A 16,667-nucleotide genomic window follows, 5' to 3' on the forward strand; every position below is an offset into this window, starting at 1 on the left:
GTAAGCTACCTACCTATTTTCCTTTTCCTTACCTCTCGTATCGACTGTCGAACCTGTAATTTTGTCTGCAAAACAACCTACCTCGGCTCCGAGTCAGCTCGAGGTAAACAAACCAATTGACTCTACCCACGACCACAGTATCCGCCCTCAATGCTCGAAAAGACCCTCCCACGCCCACTCTTGCATTACTAACCTATTTCCTACTCAGAGTTTTCGGGACTAGACCGTCTGTTATATATTAAACCTAGGGGATCATGTCGCTCAAGATCGAGAGGGAAACGATTCGCCATGCGACCGAGAACGTCGCCGGTGGTGGCGCCGTTGGCCCTCTCGCCAACATAGGTCGCGATGGTCCTCTTCCTGGCACGAGCGGAAAGCATCCTGTCGCGGAAGCAATTGGTACCGCGATTACTGGAGGCAAGAGGAACGCCGGAACGAAAGGTTACTTGATGGTACGTCGTCGCCAACTTTTTTCTTTTCTTTGTTTAATTGCGAGACCCGCTGAAGTCGTCGTCGATTAACCCGTTTGGTTCTCTATAGGCCTACATCAACGAACTCGAAAAGAACCCACTACGGACGAAGATGCTTACCGCCGGAACCCTCGCCGGTTTGCAAGAGCTCCTCGCGTCGTGGCTAGCCAAAGACCGCAACAAGCATGGGAACTACTTCACGGCTCGAGTTCCCAAAATGGCTGCATATGGTGCTCTGATTAGCGCGCCCTTAGGTCATTTCCTCATCTGGTTGCTTCAAAAGGCTTTCAAGGGTCGCACAAGTCTTCGCGCTAAGATTGTGCAGATTCTCGTCAGCAACTTGATCGTACGTCTCCCCATCCCGCCATCCGAAATACTGCAGAACTAATGTGTATCTCTCTAGGTCGCTCCGATCCAAAACTCGGTTTACCTCGTCGCTATGGCTCTCATCGCCGGTGCTCGAACTTTCCACCAAGTGAAAGCAACGGTCCGCGTGAGCTTCATGAAGGTCATGAAGGTTTCTTGGATTACCTCGCCGCTCTGCCTCGCTTTCGCTCAGGCATTCTTACCCGAAGTCGCCTGGGTTCCCTTTTTCAACGTCGTCGCTTTCATCATCGGTACATATATCAACACCATCACCAAGAAGAAGAGGCTCGCTGCTCTACGCAAGAAGCACTTTGGCGACGGCCGCGGCGATGGCCGTACCGGCTCCGTAGCCGGCGGACGACCCGAGGACTACCCTCCCCCTCCTATTGGACCTAACCCGCCTTACTAAACTGTTAACTGTATGAATGTCGGGGATGGGGGTGTGGATAGGGTCGTTGCTTTGGAGGAAATGTGATATTTTACCGTTTTTGAGGATGCCCATGTGAATGATGGACTTTGGAGCCGGCTGACTCGGTTGAATAATCGGGGAAGCAATTTTTCACATGACTTGTCGTATACAACAATAGTAACGAGGGAAAACAAGGTGGGCTTGGGGTTTATCTTGGGACGATCCGTGATGTGTTCAGGAGTATCCGCGCTTATATAATTTGCTTTCGTCCTGTTTTTCCGCAAATACTAAAATCTTTTCCTCGAAGTATCTAGCTGATAAACAAAATAAAACATTTTCAAAATACAAATCTACCTCTCCATGTACAATATTATATACATTGAATCAAATAAAAGAAAATTACATCAAACTTGTCTTGCAACGCACTCAGGAATGGAGATTAAAATGAAAAGCATAACTTGACATATCTATTAACATCTAATTTCATTTATATATCCATCTAAGCCCGGAAAACATCATTTTTGGTACACATATCATCCGAGCTATCGAGGGGTTGATAGATTACAAGTTTTTTACGCGACAGTGAAGTCGACACAGCTCTCATAAGTCTGCTTCGCGCCGGTTCCGTACCACCACCACTGGATAACCTATACACGCATATCAGTCAGAATTCCGCGTTCAAGATAAAGGAATATTTGAAAGAGTTAGTGGATAAAAGGAAAACTTACACAAGCACCAGCCTCAGAGCACTTCGAGCCAAGGTCCTCAGGAATAGTAATGTTGAAGCTGGTCTGGTTAGCCGGAGTCTGGTGGGCGTAGAACTGGCGCTCATCGGCGTAGCCAGAGGGCCAGCTAAGGAGGGGTGTGCCGATGATGGTGTCGGTCTTGGTGTCGACGATCGATACATTGGCGGAACCAGCGTGAGGGATGGTAAGCTGGACCTCGATGTTGACACTTTGGCCAGGAGTGTACTTCTGCACGTTGGCTGAGTTATCGGCGTATTGGAGACCGCGGCAGAGCCATAGGTTGCACCGGTCGGCGTGGTAGCCTGTATCGGCGGCGGCGAGCTCGGGGAGACCTTCGACGTGCGACGTCTTGTCTCCCTTGATGTTGGTCACGACGGACTGACCGCACGCGGCAACTGACGCGTCGCCGGGTCCGCGGGGCGTGGGCTTCGAGATGAGACCGTGAGCCGAGACGGTGGCAGCTAGGGCCGTGAGGGAGACGAGCTGGGTAAGCATTTTGCCGACGTCTGATTTAAATTTTACTCGCGTTTAGAGCTAAGAAGTATAATCTAGCTTTCTAGTAATCGCAAGGGAGTAAAGTAGCTACCTTAGCTGTTCAGATAGACTCTATATTCAGCTCGTGTCTTTGATTATCGTAGCCAAGCTGGAGTGGAGGAGGAAGCTCTTTTGTATCCCTTTGTCCCTTGATTCCAAATACCTCCGCTCGGAACCATGTTCCAAGGAAATTTAATCAAAATGCTGTGGCCAAGGTCCTTCTTTTTCGCCCGTGAGACAATATATTCGAAGGGCGGCCTAGTCGTGGGGGGCATACCCATTTGGAGCCCATATCGCCGGCAAAATAGGAGCGCTGTGGTAGTGGATCGCGGTTAAAAAGGAATGATGAGCAAAATCAAAATCCAGACATCCAAATTCATCAACTCCGGCAGCGTATTGGGATCTGGATGTAGCCGGTCCCTGCATATGGATATGTTTTCCCGCGGAACGACCTGTTTCCGGCGGGTGATGATCGACGCAAGACAAAAAAGTTCGAGTCCCGACCAATAAAGCGGACACATTCCTCTCCCCCTTAACCATGCGTGTTAGATAAGAATGCTGTGATGAGCTTCTTCATTGCTAGCACGTAATGATCAAGCTGTGCATATAGCTTTTTTGCTATATATAGGTAGCTACTCGCTTCTTGGGTGCCCATTGGATGGACCGCCAATTTGAGAGAAATCCCTCCGGGTCTGGCCATGAGGAGATGTCATTCTCTCATTTGGGGAATTCTAAGACAAGGGTTAATATAGATCTTTAAGTTCCCCAACGCAGTAGGTCACAGAGTAGATCTCTACTCTTACCCCCAACTTGTCTGAGAGAGTGCTGATAGAAGGGTGCTCCCTCCTCCGATTGACCTCACCACTCTTTTGTCATCTCGAGTCTAAGCGTCATATCGCTCTGTCGCTCTAAAGCAAAGGGATATTGGCAGCTACGTTGCATCGGGGAAAATTATAAGCCTTAGGACGTAGCTCACGGAGTGAAATCATTCACAACTACTGGATGATGAGGGGTTTTCCATTGTGCTGGTACGGTGTTGGTTGTTTCATGAATGATGAAGTGAAGAAGAAGACAAACTAGATTTAAGGTACATGTAGAAAGAAAGGAAGTAACGTAGGTTTAAAAGTCACGTTATTCAAATACAAGTGAGAGTAGTAACTCCCTCGAGCCTCCCAATCTTTTTGTTACTCAGGTACCTCGCTCCTCCCCCGCCGACCAATAACAAGTCAGACCTCCCCAACGCCCCGACCGTGATCCGATGGCAGCCCGGCATTGTAAATCGCACCTGCATAATTGGCCCATTACTAATATCCCGATGGGTTCTTGGTTCTGCCATTTTTCACCGGCCCTCCATGGTCGCCGAGCTAACTCACCCTTGACATCATCCCACTCTCCAAAAAAATAATTCTGCTTAGAAACCAGAAACCCTCTTCTTCAAACTTCGCCGACCGCGAAAATGCCTCCTCCAATACCCGTAGGCTGCACGCGCGCGTATTCGTCCTCATCCGCCGCGAAGGTTCTCGTAAGGCTATTATGTGCATCTTCGGCGCATCCGTCTATAAGTAGCAGCGGACCTATCCTAGATGTTCTGCTACCGCCACGGACCCGATTCCGAGGTTTCCATGTTGCTTCCCCCCGCGACTCTAGGGAACCGGTAACCTTCCGAGCACGAAGCAAGCCTTCTCGCCCCCAAAACCATGCAAGTACCGCGGCGATAAATGCTGTGAAGAAGCAACGATTCAGCGCCACGGCGCACTGGCGCAGGACTCAGGCTGTTTACAACCCGCAGAAGGATGAAGATGGGAATGACATGCTCCTAGAGATCACCCCGCGTGCTGCTAATGTAAGTATTGCGAACCTACCTACAACCATAAATGCGACAAATAACTAATCAAGGTTTTAAATAGCGCCTCTCTCAAATCATGGCGAAAGACGAAAACCCGAACCTCGCGCTGCGCATCTCCGTCGAGTCAGGCGGCTGCCATGGTTTCCAGTATCTCATGTCATTAACAACATTACCACCTTCGTTACCCTCAGCTCCTCCCACATCCTCCTCACCCGTCGACAACCCACATCACCCACCGCCGGAAATCTCGACCTCACCACCTCACCCCGCGGGCAGCAGCGCCGAATCTTCGAAGACAGCCGCCAAAGTCGCCCCCTCAACCACAACCAGCGTAAGCGAAGACGACACAATCTTTGCCTTCATCGCCGACCCCTCCTCCTCCCCCGACCAACCCCCCACACCCGCACAACCCAGCCTCCCAAAAATAATCCTCGACGGACCCAGCCTCGAGCTACTAAAAGGCAGCAAAGTAGACTTTGCAATGGAGCTCATCGGTAGCCAATTCAAGATCGTCGACAACCCCCTCGCGACGAGTAGTTGTGGATGCGGGACGAGTTTTGATATCAAGCTATAGACCAAAATACCCACTTAAACATCCCTTGCCTAGGTACATACTTCACTCCAAGTTCATTTCTTTGGGGATACCCTGTATATTCTCGAAACGATGCTTTGATAGAATGCAAATAGCATATAGCATGCATGTTACCTTGGATTGGCACCTACTGTTGTGCCTCCACTGGAAAAATAATTGTACATTTCTGCTGCATTGAGGGTGTGAAAATGTATAGAAGTGGCTTTATGATAGCTGTTAACAGACCATGTTGATATCTAAGACTTGGAATAGGCCTCGTCGAGCTTTACCGTATGTACAATTATTCATGCCTTTGCATTGATACTCGCTTGTCTTCTGGGCTTGAACCAGCTATTCGAAATTGTCGAATGATACTTCAACGCACTACCCTCACGAGATTACAATTACTTCCTTTATTACGGATAGAGTCTCTACGAATGAGATGGCAATGGTGACGACGACATTTAGTAAGACGATTACCGAAGATATACGAGGCATAATCAATATTCATAAGGAGGATATATACGAAGTATGGGGTTGCCATATCATCAAATTCTCAATTCATTGCTATCCGAAGCTTTTATGAACGCCGTGAACCATGCATAGAAGCAAACCCCGTAAAGACCAGACCCATTAACCCATGATCATTGAATTTAGTTCATTTGTCGGATGAGGGCGTTGATCTTCTCTTCCCGGTTACCAAGGTCACCACCCTCGATGAAGTGCTTGAATTTGCGGGGTCGGAAACCACCGTTGGGGTTGCTGAGCTTGAAGGGCCATAGGAAGTTGGAGGCTTGCTTGAAGTTGGGGCCGACGGTGAAGATCTCGTGAACGAGATCTTCAATGCAGACAATACCGTACTTGCCGAGGTTCTCCTCGATGATAGCGTTGTCAGTAAGAGGGATACGTTGCTTGTCGACCTTTCCGTAACCACGCTTGTAGATGAGCTCCTTGACGCTCTTTAGGTTGGGGTAACCGTAGGCAACCCACGGCTCGACGATCTTGATCATCTCAGCGGTAGCCTTGGTAACACGGACGAAGACACCGTTGTTGATCTGGAGAAGACGGAGCAATTGGAGAATCTTGCGGGGCTTGGGGGCGATCTTGTTGATACTAATCATTGGTTAGTTCTAGTTTGGTACAATGATATTGTTTGGTAATTAACATACCCCTTGATTCGGATAACGAAGATGAGCTTCTCTTCGGCGGGGACGTGGAAGTTGCCCTCCTGCTTAGCAAGACGGTTCAAGCGAACCTTCTCACGCTCAGCATCACGGTATTCCTTGACGTACTTCTCAGCACGCTTGAAGATGACGGCGCGCTTGTCCTTGTTGATCTAGATAACGATGTTAGTGAATGGTTCAGACAAACATCTCTTTGATAACTGAGTGTGTTATCTCGTCGATCAGACCCGAAAGATGGTTAATTTGCAACAGCATCGACCTTGGTCTAGTCGCAAAGGGTTGTTATGCATCACATCGCCGCCTCTTTATTGAAATAATAGAATCGACTAACCTTCTTGCGCTTCTCGAGCTCGGCAGTCTTCTCAGCGCGAGCCTTCTCTTGGCTCTTGCGCTTCTTGAGAAGGGTCTCGGGGACTAGGACCTGGTCCTTGGTGGGAACGCTACTATAATAACATTGAGATTAGTACGTAGTCCACAATCATACAAATGAATGCATGAATAGAGCGCCGGTTGGAGAATTGCCGACTGCAATGCGACATTCTCAGCGGTGGCTGACTCGAAGGGAAGTTTTAATCGGTGAGATGCTCCGAAGAGTTGCAGTCTATACGAGACTAGCAACGTCTTCCATAGCATTCCCTCTCATCCAACAACATCTTAGGCAGAAGCCCAAGAGATATGCTCGCTCTATACCAGTATATTTCAAACAGCTAATCGAAGACTGTCTACTGGCGGTGAGAGCGGCAAATGATTTTCAGAAAGAAGGGCAGAGGGCCTTCATTTCCAACGCCCCGGAACTACATCTCTTAACGTGCAAGTTATATTTCAAACCTGAAGTGTTAAGGGAGAAGTCTAGGATAGATCGAGCTGGCTTGCAAAACTTTCGTCGCACCTTTTTTCAGGTGTTCACGAGAGCCCACGCGACCCAGCCGAGAGGACCACGACAATCTGCAAAAATCCATAGGACCGGATATTGATATGCTCTCTCTATAGAATGTAACAAAGGGGGTATTAGGAAATATCATACGTGGAGGCAGCCATTGTTGTCGAATTGGGCGATGGCCGTGATCGTGGGTTGTTGATTTGGGGTTGGTGGTTGATGAATAGAAGGAAGGAAATTTTAGAAAAGAGGCACACACAAAAAATTAAGGGAAAGTTTTTCCAAGTGAGAAGTGGGTTTGTGCGCTTAGCTAGACTGGGACTAGCTCGTACAGTCAAAGCTGTAGTCGCACACCGCCCCAAGCGAAAATTGGAAAGGCTTTAGGGTTATCCCACTTTAAATGTTTCTGCCGTTCCCCACCGCTCTCTAGTGCATCCTCCCACACGAAACAAACCCCCGATGAATTTTGTCACCAATTCGATTTTCCCTTGAAAAGACTCGCGGTCAAGCTTCAGATCAACAACCGTCCACTGAATTCCCCCCTCCAACACCCAGAGACATAAGATCATTCATAATGCCTCCCAAGAAGACCACCACCCGTCCTGCTCAGGAGAACATCTCCCTCGGACCTCAGGTCCGTGAAGGTGAGTAACATTGCCTACCTATTCATTCCAAAAGAATAAGAAAAAGGAAATCATTTCGCTAACTTGGTGCCCCGCGCTCCTTCACAGGCGAACTCGTCTTTGGCGTTGCCCGTATCTTCGCCTCTTTCAACGATACCTTCGTCCATGTCACCGATCTCAGGTCCGTCTAAATAAAACCCCCCTCAATCTCTCTTATTATCCTCCGACCGAAAGAAGAAGAAAAAGGTCAAAAAAGGTATATAATGTGTGTATGGTTCATAGGCTAACATTCTGGGTGATTCCAGTGGCCGCGAAACCATCACCCGTGTCACCGGTGGTATGAAGGTCAAAGCCGACCGTGACGAGTCCTCCCCCTACGCCGCCATGTTGGCTGCCCAGGACGTCGCTGCCCGCTGCAAGGAACTAGGAATCAATGCCCTCCACATTAAGATCCGTGCCACTGGTGGTAACGGTACCAAGACCCCCGGTCCCGGTGCCCAGTCCGCCCTCCGTGCCTTGGCTCGTTCCGGCATGAAGATCGGCCGTATCGAGGACGTTACCCCCACCCCCTCCGACAGCACCCGCAGAAAGGGTGGTCGCCGTGGTCGTCGTCTATGATTGCACTATATACTACATATATCGTGGTATCTTGGGCGATCTGAAGGCACTCGGCGGAATCAAGGGTTTGCATCAGGGCTTCTCTGTCTCTGTGGCGTTGACAATTACGAGGAGAACGGCGTGAATCTAGAGGAAATAGAGCATGCCTGGTCTCCATGATGCTTAGGGTAGCTATGCTTATTGTCACATGATGCCTTTTGGCACGGCTACAGCAGCAATGAGAAAAATTGATCAATGAGTGCCTTATACTTTTTATGTCTTCCTGTGATATTTACGTTTAATACATATAGGGTTCTTTCCATGAACCCAAGTGAATCCTACGCAACCATTCGTCTAGTAAAGCAAGTAGGTACATATCATACCTTAGTACAATGATGATTTCACCCCTGAACACCTCTGCTATGCAGCGCAATGATCTAAACTGAACCGATCCGCCCAAACTCATGAACCAAAGTTTTCCCCTTCTAATCGCCCACACGGAGTTGAAATCTTCGCAGAATTAGAATTCCGACTTATGCTGGTTAATATCCCGGCTTGAGAGCCCAAATCGCTCTTCCGGCCGAGCCCTTCTTCTCCAGAATCGCGACACGGTCAAGGGCAATCTTAAAATTGGACGTATTTTTGGCGTTGTCCTTGCAATACTGATTGAAGTGATCGATCAATGATTTCGTTGGTATCTTACCACCGTGGTTTTTTATGAATCTAGGTATCATCTTCTCAAAGTCCTTGACCCCTAGTTTGTTGTTTCGAGGTATGGGAGACTGAGAGCTGCTTGCAGTCGCATCCAGCCCCTGTCTATCGGCTAATCCAGCTAGGACGCCAGCCGAACTAGGGCCACCCCGACCGCGTCGGATATTCGACGGCCTGCCAGCCTCACCCACTTCTCCGGTCCAAGTGACGGTGCCGATCGGTACCGACTGTGTCTGCTCACTCGCACGTTTGAGCGAAGCAGCTGCTGATGCTGCCACACGATTTGCTTCTTGCTCAAGAATTCTAGGGTCTGCTCTTAGTTGCTTCTTGCCATTGACGATTTTGTCATGTTCGAGTGCTGAATGTACACCCGAGCGAGCAAAAAGGCCTTCCATAATACGATCTTCTTCATTCGAATTTGCTTTTGTATCTGGTTCGGGCTCATACTCCTCCATTCTATCCACTCCTAATATAGCCTGGATATCCCGGTCGTCAGCATCATTGGGGGTATTGCTCTGTGTTTTTGTTGTGTCTGCCCCCTCGGTAGTCTTCTGGCGCGAACCCGGGCGATCTTCTCCAGCCGAAGCGCCATTAAACTTGACTTCGGTACCTTCGAACAACTTCGCTGTTTCTGTTTTGTCCTTGTCAAACTCAAGCGTAAATAAGTCTTGCAGATCTTCGGACTTGAAGGTAGCTCGCTGCTTTGGATCGTTCAATACTTTGTTGCTCAGGAACTGCTTCTGGATCTGACGGTGGTATATCTTCTCCTCAATCGTACCCGCAGTTAAGAGTCGGTATATGGTAACCTCTTTCTTTTGGCCCAGTCGCCACGCTCGTTCTCGTGCTTGCATATCTGTTGAAGGATTCCAATTCGGATCAAATATGATTACCCGATTCGCGCCAGTTAAATTGACACCCAACCCACCAACCTTTGTGGTTAATAAGAAGAGGTCGAAGTCTGGATCGTTGTTGAATTGATCAACGAGGAGCTGCCTTTCTTTAATAGCAGTGCTGCCATCCATCCTCATGTATTTGATGTCGCCTAGACTCTTCACGAAATCCTCGAGTATGTCGAGTGTCTGTACGCCTTGGCTAAATAGAAGCGCTTTATGTCCAAACTTTTTCCAAGTTTGGAGAAGTGACCTTACAATCTGCATTTTACCCGATTTCTTAGGCATCCCATATTTGTAATCATCTTTATACTTCAATTGGGGAGACAGTAGATCTGGGTGATTGCAAATCTTGCGGAGAGCATCAATCCCGTAGAGAGTATTCCTCATTCCAGCACGAATTGCTTCCATCTCCTTTGACTCCAAGAAGAATTCATAAGCTTCACGTTGCAGCGGTGTTATGTTGCAGAAGATAACTTGTTCCTTCTTTGCTGGAAGATCAGCTGCGACGTCAGACTTCATTCGTTGTAATAAGAATGGCCTAATCGTGTCTCTTAGGATCTCGGCGCACTTTTGTGCTGTCATAATTTGAAGGATGCTAGCGTTAGCGTAACCACCGATTCTTATAGGGATTTCAAACTCGTTACGGAAGTCTATGAGCGTTCCTAATTTCATTGGATAGACGAAATCAAATAGCGACCATAATTCCATAAGGTTGTTTTGCATGGGAGTCCCAGAAAGGATTATTCGGTTTGGCGTGCGTAGCTCCTTCGTATTTATCGTGAGAGTGCTGTTCGGGTTTTTGATCATGTGGCCTTCGTCGAGGACGGCATAACCCCATTCTACGGTGGTTAAGACTCTGGCGTACGTCTGCAAGCCTTTGTAGGTAGTGACCAGGATGTGACCATGTTTCACAACTCGATCTGCAATCTTCTGAGCAGCTCTGCTCACTTTCTTATTTCCAGCCTCATCCCATTGGTCATCTTCATCCTCGATACTGGCTTCAGCTCTTACATTGAGCATACCGCTGCCAGAAGAGTGGAGGATTGACACACGGAAGGGAGGCCACCAACGATGGAATTCGGTCACCCATTGGGTCAAGACGGTAGCCGGCGCCACAACAACGACTGGTTTGTCAAGCCGCTTACTATGATGCAGAGCGGCGAGAAAGGATATGATCTGGATAGTTTTTCCAAGACCCATCTCGTCGCCAACGATACCCCCTACCTTGCGATTGTAAAGTTCGGATAGCCACTGGACACCAGTCTTCTGATAATCGTATAGAGCTGGGAAGATATCTCCAGGAAGTTTTAGACCGTTTTCAAAGCGGTGACTAGGATGATCAGGAGATGGTTTGAACCACTCTTCTTTTTCATCATCACTATCTGACTCGTCGAGGCCTTCATTTTCTCTCTTTTCCTGTCGTCGTCGGCGTCTTGCTCTGCTGCGCCGGCCAATCCAATCCGCAAGTCTGGTCTGATAGCTGGCCTCATTTCCGTCGTCGATGTGAGAAACATCTTCTTTCTCCTCACCACCTTCTTTTTTGGTTCCCTTTCTGGACTTTTTCTTGGGACGTCTTACTTGATCCTCTTCAGAATCTCGATCAATGAAATCCACATCAGGTGCGTCGGAAGCCTGTGGTTCAAATTCATCCGACGAGACGGTTTCGCGCTTCGCCTTTCGCTTCTTTCTGGGGCGTAATGTAAACTCGCTTTCTACGGCTGTAGGTATGATATCGGGTTCTTCATTGAACCCAGGCGCACGCAGATTCTGGTGGGATTGTGGTGCATAGCCGGCTTGCTCCTCCAGCTCTGCAGCCGCAGCTTCATCCTCGGCGTCAATTAACACATCTGCCAACCTTCCTTCTACCCCTTGTGGCCTGGGACCTCCAATATTCGCAAATGGCGTAATCTTCCCCGTGCGAATTAGGAATTCGCGATGTGTCTCATTGGGCAGTTTCTTATTCCCACTTTTAATCTGCTCAAAATCATGGCCCTCTTCCTGTCGTTCTTCGATACGGGCACGGAAATCAGCAATTTCCTTGTTGGCAAGCTCAATATCTGACTCGATTCGAGCGATCTTTTCTCGTAGGCTTTGCTTGTGTTGGGGTCTGCTAAGGGCTTTGCGGGCTTGCTCGTCCAGTGTCTTCTTCTCGGTTTCGAGCTTCTTTATGCTAGCTTGTATTTTCTCAATTCGTTTCTCGTCCCGCTGGTTCTCGTTCTCGATTAACCTGAGATTTGTTTGGTAGGAGATATCGCGCTCGAGGTCATCTTGATCGCGAACGTTCGCTGTGAGGTCTTTCAATGCCGACGCTTCATCTGTAGCTCCGAGAGCGTCGGTTTCTACATCGGGTTCGCCACTGGAAGCTCTTTGCATAATTTCGTTGATTTGCTGTGAAGGCGCCGTCTTCGAACCATCCTCATTATCTGAGTCTAAGGCCATGATGAATGCGACATGCGGAGGCCATGAAACGAGATGCGTGCGAGGGTAAAGCTAACTAGCGACAATTCGAAAGGCCAACAGCAAAGGACGCCATTAATATAGGGGCTTAACGACGCTGGCAGTTTTTGTTGAATTAATGTGAAAAGGATGAAGAAAATTAGCTAGAACAAATGCCGCCGATTATTAATGCGAAAGAGAGCCTGCGAAGCGGCGCAGATGATTACAAGGAAGAAGAAAAAAAGTATATATGTGACTATGTAGCTAGTGTACAACACGGACGGCCAGATATGAGGAAAAATTATTAAGGTTTGGTAGGCACCAGTGCATTTGAAAGGAAGGCGTCGCCTCGAGGCTTTTGGATTGAAGGCAAAATGCCATGCGCTCTTGCCAATGATTGGATACGTAATTTAGGTAGCTAAGTTGCTTTCGATATTTCCAATGACGCAGACGGCGGAACGCTGCTCATTGGCTGAAGAAGTTAGCGTCAAAAGTCTATATATCTTATCGATTGTTGATAAGTCCTATCTATGGACTTAAGTACCTAAGTATCGTTGAAGAATTGAAGGCAGATTAAAGGGACGAATCTATAATATATGTAGATAATTAGACAAACATGTTTTAATAGCTCATTGTGTATTGGTAAACTGCTACAACATTGCCTTTCATCCCTAGGAAACAAATTGTAAGATGCATGTAAGAGTTGCCTCGAATATGGTGACTCATTCTTAAGCCAGTAATTTACGTGACTAAATCTCATCCGATGTGTACGACTTGCTAATGCATCTTCTAGTGGGCACTTATGCATATCTACTCTTCTTTATTTAACAAACCACTGCCACATTTCGGCGGCCAATAAGATCCTCAGAATCGCCCCGCACTTCTCAACTTTTTCCTTTCGCATCCTTTCCTATATCGTTTCTTAATGATGCGATTAATATCAAAAGGTCATTCAAAACGAGCTCTATTCAGCTATAGTAATTACTAGTATTTTTATGTTGTGTTGGTGAAGATTAATTGATTCTACAAAGAATTCGTCGGACGTGCGCAGAAGTGTGGCTAGCCAATCAGAGTTTATAGTTGACTGTGGCGCTGTATACCTGTATACCTTCCCTCCCTTCTCCTCCGCCCCTTAAAGGGCGGGTCGGTCAGCTAGTACTAACAATGAATAAAAGATCTCAAGCTCAAAGGGAGCTACTAAATTGACTTCAATCTTATAGGGATTCTTCTCATCTATTTGAACCTTTCCATCTTTACATATTTTGATTTTAGGATACTTGGGTACTTACAGGTTTTTGGTGAGATGAAGGCGCAATATGTGAGGGAATAGACGGAGTTCTATAGCCCCGCTTAGCTGCCTAAGTTTGTTTTAAAAAGTCTGGGTGGGCCAATAAGTAACGTTATCCGTACCCGCGGAATTAATGTGGGCTGAGCTTAAGACAAGAATAGAAACCTTCCCTTCTTTCTTCTTAACAATCAATCAATCAAGAACTTAGTCTTCCCAAAGGCTTCATTTACGAGCTTCACAACTCAGCGCGCGCGTCTTTGGTTTATATTGGATACTTATTCATTCGAACGCTAAGATGAATCCTATAAGTGGGATTAAACGAAGTTGTTATATCTATACGCTGTGTTTCAATTTTAATATGGACGATCTAATGCTACGTCACCTCCACTATGAACTTACATTTAGATCTCACATGGCGCCGATTATAATACATACTTGCCCACCTACATACCTACTAAATACATACATGATGCGACCTAAACGATGAATAGTAACATTCAGCGACTGCGATGTAGCTGGCTGGTGCCCATTTCTAGATTTGAGTAGACATCACTTCTCACTAATGTCTTAGCCAGACGTATAGAGAGCATCATTAGCGTTTTCAGCTATTATAGGCAACGGCAATGAGTTACTACAGCAAAACATAACATGGGTTCGAAAGGGCCGACTCAAGCAAGTTACCTGTCTGTGCTACTTCTGCGTATACTATGGTGAGTAGTATTGCCCTACGGCCTTACCAAAACATGACCCTAGTCGGCATCCCCCTCAAATATTTCCCTTCGTGGGAGGAGCTTTACAACCTCATAGCGGATTCAGCGGACTCGATCGATCACAAACTAAACCACCTGCCTAGTACGGAGCGCGAACAACCCATCATGACTTCACCACGCGGGATTCGAGTTGACATCAGACGCATAAACACCGTACCACCAAGCTGAGCATAAGACACTTGATCCCATTGGCCATGACTCGCGATGATGTGGATCTTGAGATAGAAAAGTTACCCGGGGTACCTGCATACTATGTACCATACGCAGGGCACTCAACGATCCCCCCCGGTTGTCCCTTGTTGGCGAAACGTTTCAACAGATTGCTATTGGCATTTCCCTCGCGCAAGTGGAGTGTCTGGCTTATTGAGATCCCGCTGATCCCGTAGCATGGTCCTTTGATGGGTGGCTTCCCCTTGCGGGACTTGGGTTATATAAAGAATCCGGCTATGCGCGCCTCCTCCATGCATAGCCCTGCGACTAGCTTAGGGAGCTAATTCAGGGATCGACATCTGAGTTCTGGGGTATACTCTATCTCAAGTACTTAATGAGATAGCCTCCCAAGTAACTGAGAAGAGAGGATCGTCGTCCTCTCTAGGCCTACCGTGTCCAACCCCACGGACATCCGACCCTTACTAATACCTTTTGTCATCATAGCATAGAGGAAGGATAACAGCCCAGCATGTTATTCCGCAAAGCAGCCTCTTGGCTAACGAGGCTTCTTCCGCTCCTAGCCCCAACCGTCTCCGCCGCTGAAGCCGCAGCCAATGACCACCGCGTCGTGATCTACTACCAGACATTCAACTACAACGGCAGCGCAACAGACCACGTCTCACTTCTTCCCCTCGTCAACAACGGCGCGGCCTCCGTGACGCACGTATTGATCGCCGCCATCCACATCCAAGACGACGACGGCGGGATCCACCTCAACAACCTCAAGCCCTCGGACCCGGAGTTCGACCAAGTATGGTCCGACGCCGCGCAACTGCAAGCCGCGGGCGTCACCGTCATGGGCATGCTAGGCGGCGCGGCAGCCGGTTCCTACGCTAAGCTCGACGGCGACGACGCGTCCTTCGAGAAGTACTACGCGCCTCTGCACGACATGATCGGCACGTACAACCTACAAGGTCTAGACTTGGATGTCGAGGAAAACTTCTCGCTTAACGGCGTTATCCGACTAATCGACCGCTTAAAGAAAGACTTCGGTGATGGCTTCATTATTTCCCTAGCCCCTGTAGCCTCTGCACTAACCAAGGGTGGCGGGAACCTTAGTGGCTTCAGTTACTTTGATTTGGAATCCCAGAGAGGCAGCTCGATCGGGTTTTACAACGCGCAGTTCTACTACGGCTGGGGAGACGCCAGCAGTGCGTCTGACTACGAAGCCATCGTCGACGACGGGTTCCCCGCCAACAAAGTCGTACTCGGTCTAGTAACCGATCCATCTAATGGCTCCGGATTCGTAGCACTGGACTCGGAAGCTGGCGTTCTATCGGAGCTTATCAGCGAGAACTCCGGATTTGGCGGTGTGGCCGGCTGGGAGTATTTCAACTCGCAACCCGGTGGTGACGCCTCGCCTTGGGAATGGGCCTCTTGGATGGCGGACCACTTGAAGGCCGCGGCCGCCGCTGGCAAGCGTGAGGTCCCTCGCTCCGAGGCCGTGTGGAGAGGAATCCGCAAGGCCGGTCGGAATGTACGTGGACAGGTGAAGAAGGTGTATCGGGATTACATTGCTTAAAGAACTGCGTATCGTAAGAGCACGTGTTGTATCGTTGGGCGTTAAAAGCGGGTTTGAATTTGATGTTTGATTCTGATCCGCGGGATATGTTTAGGTACTTACCTTTGTTGATATTTGTTGCAACTTCAGTATATAGCCTTAATTGCTACTTACGTTCTTGAACTACTTGGTACTTTCGTATTTGACCTCGTGTGTATTTCATACCTACCTACCCACTATTATAATTTCCGTCTCTATGTGATAAATTGTGAACTATTTCTTGTGAAGATTACCGCGAGTTCCTACGAGAGTAGTAGTCATAAAGGGGCTCATGCAAAGGCACATTCAAATAAGCAACGTAACCCAAAGTGTGCCAATATTAAATTCTAACTCATACTCTACTCACACCCCTTTTTATTTAATTCTTAGCTATCAGCTAACCCTCTATTAGCCGAGCGCATGAGCAAACCGCCGCGGGTCGTCGCGGGCCGTCCCTGTGGAACCAAAAGTGAAGTTTCGACGGACATTGAAGCATCCGCCCCGAGAAAAAAGGGGATACATTACAACGTAGCAGCCCGAAGCGAGGGTACAAATTAAAGTAGTAATCTCAATCTTGGCTATTCTCGCCCTCGAAG

At 48.1% G+C, this 16,667-nt stretch overlaps 7 protein-coding genes across 7 annotated transcripts; 4 read left to right on the plus strand and 3 right to left on the minus strand.

Annotated features, from left to right (window-relative positions):
• Positions 1–254: 254 nt before the first annotated feature.
• On the plus strand, positions 255–1,245 carry F4822DRAFT_433405 (uncharacterized protein; the record flags this gene model as incomplete). The annotated part of the gene is made up of 3 exons (XM_051461839.1): positions 255–452; positions 541–816; positions 874–1,245. 3 exons carry the CDS (start codon positions 255–257, stop codon positions 1,243–1,245), a joined length of 846 nt encoding a protein of 281 aa, XP_051310640.1.
• A 426-nt stretch (positions 1,246–1,671) lies between these two features.
• F4822DRAFT_375344 (uncharacterized protein) lies at positions 1,672–2,634 on the minus strand. Its single transcript, XM_051456335.1, has 2 exons — positions 1,974–2,634; positions 1,672–1,892 (listed from the first exon to the last, which is right to left on the minus strand). Exons 1-2 carry the CDS (start codon positions 2,484–2,486, stop codon positions 1,818–1,820), a joined length of 588 nt encoding a protein of 195 aa, XP_051310641.1. The 5' UTR covers positions 2,487–2,634; the 3' UTR covers positions 1,672–1,817.
• A 1,096-nt stretch (positions 2,635–3,730) lies between these two features.
• Positions 3,731–5,270, plus strand: F4822DRAFT_375374 (uncharacterized protein). Its single transcript, XM_051456336.1, has 2 exons — positions 3,731–4,368; positions 4,433–5,270. The coding sequence occupies exons 1-2, from the start codon at positions 3,982–3,984 to the stop codon at positions 4,943–4,945; spliced, it is 900 nt and encodes a 299-aa protein (XP_051310642.1). The 5' UTR covers positions 3,731–3,981; the 3' UTR covers positions 4,946–5,270.
• Positions 5,271–7,245, minus strand: F4822DRAFT_375324 (60S ribosomal protein L7). Its single transcript, XM_051456334.1, has 4 exons — positions 7,151–7,245; positions 6,458–6,569; positions 6,112–6,278; positions 5,271–6,055 (listed from the first exon to the last, which is right to left on the minus strand). The coding sequence occupies exons 1-4, from the start codon at positions 7,162–7,164 to the stop codon at positions 5,596–5,598; spliced, it is 753 nt and encodes a 250-aa protein (XP_051310643.1). The 5' UTR covers positions 7,165–7,245; the 3' UTR covers positions 5,271–5,595.
• A 138-nt stretch (positions 7,246–7,383) lies between these two features.
• On the plus strand, positions 7,384–8,493 carry F4822DRAFT_416533 (40S ribosomal protein S14-like protein). The gene is made up of 3 exons (XM_051459347.1): positions 7,384–7,647; positions 7,735–7,807; positions 7,932–8,493. The coding sequence occupies exons 1-3, from the start codon at positions 7,578–7,580 to the stop codon at positions 8,242–8,244; spliced, it is 456 nt and encodes a 151-aa protein (XP_051310644.1). The 5' UTR covers positions 7,384–7,577; the 3' UTR covers positions 8,245–8,493.
• Positions 8,494–12,650, minus strand: F4822DRAFT_416534 (SNF2 family N-terminal domain-containing protein). The gene has a single exon (XM_051459348.1). The coding sequence runs from the start codon at positions 12,264–12,266 to the stop codon at positions 8,766–8,768; it is 3,501 nt and encodes a 1,166-aa protein (XP_051310645.1). The 5' UTR covers positions 12,267–12,650; the 3' UTR covers positions 8,494–8,765.
• A 1,954-nt stretch (positions 12,651–14,604) lies between these two features.
• F4822DRAFT_375752 (glycoside hydrolase family 18 protein) lies at positions 14,605–16,218 on the plus strand. Its single transcript, XM_051456337.1, has one exon. The coding sequence runs from the start codon at positions 15,001–15,003 to the stop codon at positions 16,051–16,053; it is 1,053 nt and encodes a 350-aa protein (XP_051310646.1). The 5' UTR covers positions 14,605–15,000; the 3' UTR covers positions 16,054–16,218.
• Positions 16,219–16,667: the final 449 nt, after the last annotated feature.

This window comes from Hypoxylon trugodes (assembly GCF_022578975.1).
Source record: "Hypoxylon trugodes strain CBS 135444 unplaced genomic scaffold F4822scaffold_9, whole genome shotgun sequence".
NCBI lineage: Eukaryota > Fungi > Ascomycota > Sordariomycetes > Xylariales > Hypoxylaceae > Hypoxylon > Hypoxylon trugodes.

What these genes read in the sequence shown, in the direction of transcription:
- F4822DRAFT_375374 (XM_051456336.1), top strand. Translation starts at nt 3,982, where the DNA reads ATGCCTCCTCCAATACCCGTAGGCTGCACGCGCGCGTATTCGTCCTCA. An exon ending in TCACCCCGCGTGCTGCTAAT is followed by an intron (nt 4,369 to 4,432) that starts GTAAGTATTGCG and finishes GGTTTTAAATAG; the next exon opens with CGCCTCTCTCAAATCATGGC.
- F4822DRAFT_375344 (XM_051456335.1), bottom strand. Translation starts at nt 2,486, where the DNA reads ATGCTTACCCAGCTCGTCTCCCTCACGGCCCTAGCTGCCACCGTCTCG. An exon ending in GCTCTGAGGCTGGTGCTTGT is followed by an intron (nt 1,893 to 1,973) that starts GTAAGTTTTCCT and finishes ATGCGTGTATAG; the next exon opens with GTTATCCAGTGGTGGTGGTA.
- F4822DRAFT_416534 (XM_051459348.1), bottom strand. Translation starts at nt 12,266, where the DNA reads ATGGCCTTAGACTCAGATAATGAGGATGGTTCGAAGACGGCGCCTTCA.
- F4822DRAFT_416533 (XM_051459347.1), top strand. Translation starts at nt 7,578, where the DNA reads ATGCCTCCCAAGAAGACCACCACCCGTCCTGCTCAGGAGAACATCTCC. An exon ending in CGGACCTCAGGTCCGTGAAG is followed by an intron (nt 7,648 to 7,734) that starts GTGAGTAACATT and finishes GCTCCTTCACAG; the next exon opens with GCGAACTCGTCTTTGGCGTT. An exon ending in GTCCATGTCACCGATCTCAG is followed by an intron (nt 7,808 to 7,931) that starts GTCCGTCTAAAT and finishes GGGTGATTCCAG; the next exon opens with TGGCCGCGAAACCATCACCC.
- F4822DRAFT_375752 (XM_051456337.1), top strand. Translation starts at nt 15,001, where the DNA reads ATGTTATTCCGCAAAGCAGCCTCTTGGCTAACGAGGCTTCTTCCGCTC.
- F4822DRAFT_375324 (XM_051456334.1), bottom strand. An exon ending in AGCTCGAGAAGCGCAAGAAG is followed by an intron (nt 6,279 to 6,457) that starts GTTAGTCGATTC and finishes ATCGTTATCTAG; the next exon opens with ATCAACAAGGACAAGCGCGC. An exon ending in TTCGTTATCCGAATCAAGGG is followed by an intron (nt 6,056 to 6,111) that starts GTATGTTAATTA and finishes ACCAATGATTAG; the next exon opens with TATCAACAAGATCGCCCCCA.